At 38.7% G+C, this 4,245-nt stretch overlaps 1 protein-coding gene across 1 annotated transcript; it reads left to right on the top strand.

Moving 5' to 3' along the window:
• Nucleotides 1-241: 241 nt before the first annotated feature.
• Nucleotides 242-4,218, top strand: RPA4 (replication protein A4, 30kDa). Its single transcript, XM_010833397.1, is given in 7 exon segments — nucleotides 242-2,726; nucleotides 2,729-2,875; nucleotides 2,878-2,983; nucleotides 2,985-3,072; nucleotides 3,075-3,248; nucleotides 3,250-3,357; nucleotides 3,359-4,218. Coding segments are annotated over 7 exon segments (774 nt in total). The 5' UTR covers nucleotides 242-2,614; the 3' UTR covers nucleotides 3,398-4,218.
• Nucleotides 4,219-4,245: the final 27 nt, after the last annotated feature.

The raw sequence follows: 4,245 nt of genomic DNA on the forward strand, positions 1-4,245 counted from the left end.
CAATGCATGAAAGTGAAAAGTGAAAGTGAAGTCACTCAGTTGTGTCCGACTCATAGCAACCCCATGGGCTGCAGCCTACCAGGCTCCTCCGTCCCTGGGATTTTCCAGGGAAGAGTACTGGAGTGGGGTGCCATTGCCTTCTCCAGTGCATGAAAGTTAAAAGTGAAAGTGAAGTCGTTCAGTCGTGTCCAACCCTCAGCGACCCCATGGACTGCAGCCTACCAGGCTCCTCCACCCATGGGATTTTCCAGGCAAGAGTACTGGAGTGGAGTTCCATTGCCTTCTCTGAGCATTAATGCTACTCAAGTCCATATTCTGTTCAGGTCATAAGCACCATCAGTATAATTTTCTTTTAAATGAGGTTGAGGAGAGTGTTGAAGTCTATCCACATGTCTTTACCATGTCAATTCTAGATGACCAAAAGATTTTAAACGCCTGACACTCTGCACACATTTTTTAGTAAAATATTTACATATTCTATGCATTATTTTATTTTAAAAGTTTTTTTTTTAAAACCTTGTTGTTTGTCTAAAAGAATTTCGTGTTTTTTTCCTATTTAATAGGGAGGACTGAAAAACAGCAAACATGAATGCACCCTATCTTCACAAGAATATGTTCATGAATTACGATCTGGTATTTCCGATGAGAAACTCCTTAACTGCCTAGAATCTCTGAGGGTTTCTTTAACCAGCAATCCTGTCAGGTCAGTGCTTTTTACTGTTTTGGTGCGATTCATACAATTTGTACTGTATATGATTGTTGGGAATATAATCACATCATTTTGACCTCAAGATTCCATGACCAGATGTCTGATGTTAGCTAATAAAGCAATGTCTAATTATGAGGTCTAAACATTTAAAAATATATAGTTAATCTGATTTCCAATAACATGCAATTTTAAGAATACAAGTATTACTTGGATGGTTAAATCCTCATTGATTATGTAAAATATGGGTCCAGAGGTTAAATATTCACATTTATATGAAAGTCTGTACTCAGATAACAATTATTATATATTTATTTGTAAAATAAATTACATGTATGGCTCTATTATTCTCTTTTAAGAAACTTATTTTAGTTTTGGTTGTGCTGGGTCTTCATTGCTGCATGTGGACTTTCCCTAGTCGTGGTGAGCAGGGGCTCCTCTTTGTTACAGTGTGCGGACCTCTCATTGTGGAGGCTTCTCGTTGCAAAGCACAGACTCCAGGTGCACCAGCTTTAGTGATCGCAGTACGCAGGCTCAGTAGTTGCGTCTTGCAGGCTCTAGAGGTGGGCTCAGCAGTTGTGGAGCACGTGCCCAGCCAGTCACTGGCATGTGGAACCCTCCCAGACCAGGGATTGAACCCATATCTCTGCACTGGCAGGTGGATGCCCATCCACTGTGCCACCAGGGAAGTCTGATATTATTCCTTTTTAACTTGAGAAGTAAATAGAATTTTGTATTCTCTTACAAGTTTTAGATATTTATTCACACTTTTATGTAATTTGGGATAGCAAAAATCAGTTTATTTTAACCAATAAAGTAAATAGGAGAATATTAATAAACTCCTTAAAAATCTACACATTTAGGTTATTACCTAGGTGTGAAGGATTTTTAAGAAAGAAGTTCTTGCTAGTGATAGATTCCAATAATTGGTGTTCTTTTATCAACCATAAAAAGCCTTTAAGTTAAATACACTCCACATAAAATGTCTTTATAGGGATAAATAGATTTTCAGTATAATATGAAAATATTCTGGGATCTACTTCCACAGTTACTAAAATATTAAGTTCAGAAATTTGAGTATACAGAAACTGTTATTTCCATTTTTTTCTTGATTTTCCTAATATAGGATGGGACTAGTACTTCCTTGACCTATCCACAGAAGCTTGCAAATAATTTAGAGCTCAGTTGTTTTGTTTGAATTTATGTATAAATTGAAATATCTTATACTATCTATTTTTACCAGTAATGCATTTGGCAGAATAACTCCAAGAGTGTAATTCTCCAATAAATAGTTTAAAAAGGTAATCATAAGATATGACTTGCATTTGGATTTGATAATTATTCAGAGGTGGCTGTCTTGCTATTTTTTCCAGAATGCTTCTGGTTTTAATGATTTGAACATGTGAGTCCTTTAGGACAGTAAAAGTGGCGGATTCTCCCTTGTCCCTGTCCTGCCACCCTGCTCTGCCACCACTGCCTCCTCACACAAACTATACTGAACTTACTGCTCTGAAAATTTCTGTTGAATGGTTAACTGAATGAGTGAATAAATGAATCTTTTACATGTGCCTATAGATTTTGTGACATTTAGTAATAAAGTGGGGGCGGGGGAACCTTGTTAAAATGTATTTTTATAAAGATAGCGGAAAAAGTTTGAAATTGCACATGGGTCTTTTAAAATACAGCAGAACAGGTATCAGACCACGCCAAAGAATTCTTGGGTGAAGTGAGAAGCTGGCAGGTCCCAGTTGCCAGACAGCTGCATCCTGGCAACTGATTGGCTCCACAGTTGCAGGCCTCACAAACTCCGCATTGGGTGGTAGCCTATGCTAAAGGTTGGAGCCTGCCTGTGGAACTTGCTAGCTGGAGCCAAAGCCCACTTCCTGTTTTGCGGGAGCTGCCCTTAAAATGAGTAAGAATGGGTTTGGGAGCTACGGCAGCATTTCTGCCCCAGGTGGAGCCAGCGGAAGCAGTGACCCACTGTCTCAGGGCAGGGTAGCTCTTGCTACTGAGTCCATGGGATCCAGGCCCAAATCCAGGCTGTTGTTCCTTGTGTAAACCAACTGCTCACCTCCAGTCTGGTTGATAACATCTTCAAGAATAGAGGAATCAAGATTTCCCAAGTTTCTGTCATGGGAATAATCAGGCAGGCAGAGAAGACTGTAAGTTACTTTATAAGATTGATGATATGACCACTAAACCTATCGAGGTCTGCCAGTGGGTTGGCAGAGATAAAGCAAAGCAGGAGGTGACTCTGCTTCCAGTGGGAGTATATACCAGTGTTTGGTATCCTCGAATGTTCTGCGGAGGTGAAGAGCCTTGAGATGTTGAAAATCCATGTCCTCCAAGACATGAACGAGTACAGCACATACATATTCTAGAAATGGTCAAGGTACACATGATGCTGGATAACACCTGCCAAGCGGCCTCTGGGCAAAGTGGCCCTGTTGATCCATCAGAAATGGATGAAGCCCAGAAGCACGGCGAGCACCACCCCAGTTTCGTCCAAAACGAGGTGCTGCATTTGATTCATGAGTGTCCTCCATAGGGAAGGCAAGAGCATTCATGAGCTCCAGACCAAGCTTTGCGACCTGAGCATCTGGACCGTCAAGCAAGCCATTGATTATCTGACTGTGGAGGGCCACATCTACCCCCACTGTGGATGAAGAGCATTTCAAATCTGCTGATTGAAGCACCGAAACTTTTTTTTCATTTTCCGAAGACCCTGCCTCCTGTTGTGACTGAGTTTGTTTGACTTTTAGGAAGCAGATTTTTTTTGTAACAAAAGATTGGAAGTGGCATCCTTTGGAACCTCACTGCTTTTCCAGCTGCTTTGAACTTAACTGTTTTTCTAACTATATTTGAAGCTTAGAAAGAGATGATGATAAATAAGTTGACTGGCCTTTTTGTAGGATTTACCAATGAACAGATGAAAACACTCCTGGATGGATGAATTTGGGGAAGCAAAAGTACAGAAAAAGTTGAAAATTATTATTTTCTTGCGTGGGAGCTTCTTTTTCCGAAATATCCATGTATTAGGAGAAAATAGATGCAGTCAAGGAGCCAGTTAAGAGACAAAAAAAGTGTTGTTTTTACATAGACTCATTTTCTATGTTTTGATTTAGCATCTTATATTCATACTGTTATGTTATGCTAAATATAGTAGCTGATTAATTCAGATGAGCTAAAGAAAGTAGTTTTTGGATTCAGGTACCCAGTTCATGTTCATATAGTAATCTGCTCTTATTACCATAAGTTTATGTTTTTTAAAAGATAAAATTATACTACATTTAAATGGCAGGGTCAGCTTGGACTTTTTTTCTTAAAGCATAATTGTTTTGAATTCATTGTAATATTTTTATAAATTATAATCTCTTGTAGTTGCATAGTACACAGATACCAGACTTGATGTAAGTTTTATGTTTTGATGTATTATTTATAATACTAAATGCTCTATTTTATGTATAAGAAGGTTTTATTCTTTAGGTTAGATGAACAAGTACTTATAGGAATATTATTAAGCTTAGCAAGTTTAATGA

The sequence above is a fragment of the Bison bison genome, unplaced genomic scaffold (genome assembly GCF_000754665.1).
Source record: "Bison bison bison isolate TAMUID 2011002044 unplaced genomic scaffold, Bison_UMD1.0 scf7180017863578, whole genome shotgun sequence".
Lineage (NCBI taxonomy): Eukaryota > Metazoa > Chordata > Mammalia > Artiodactyla > Bovidae > Bison > Bison bison.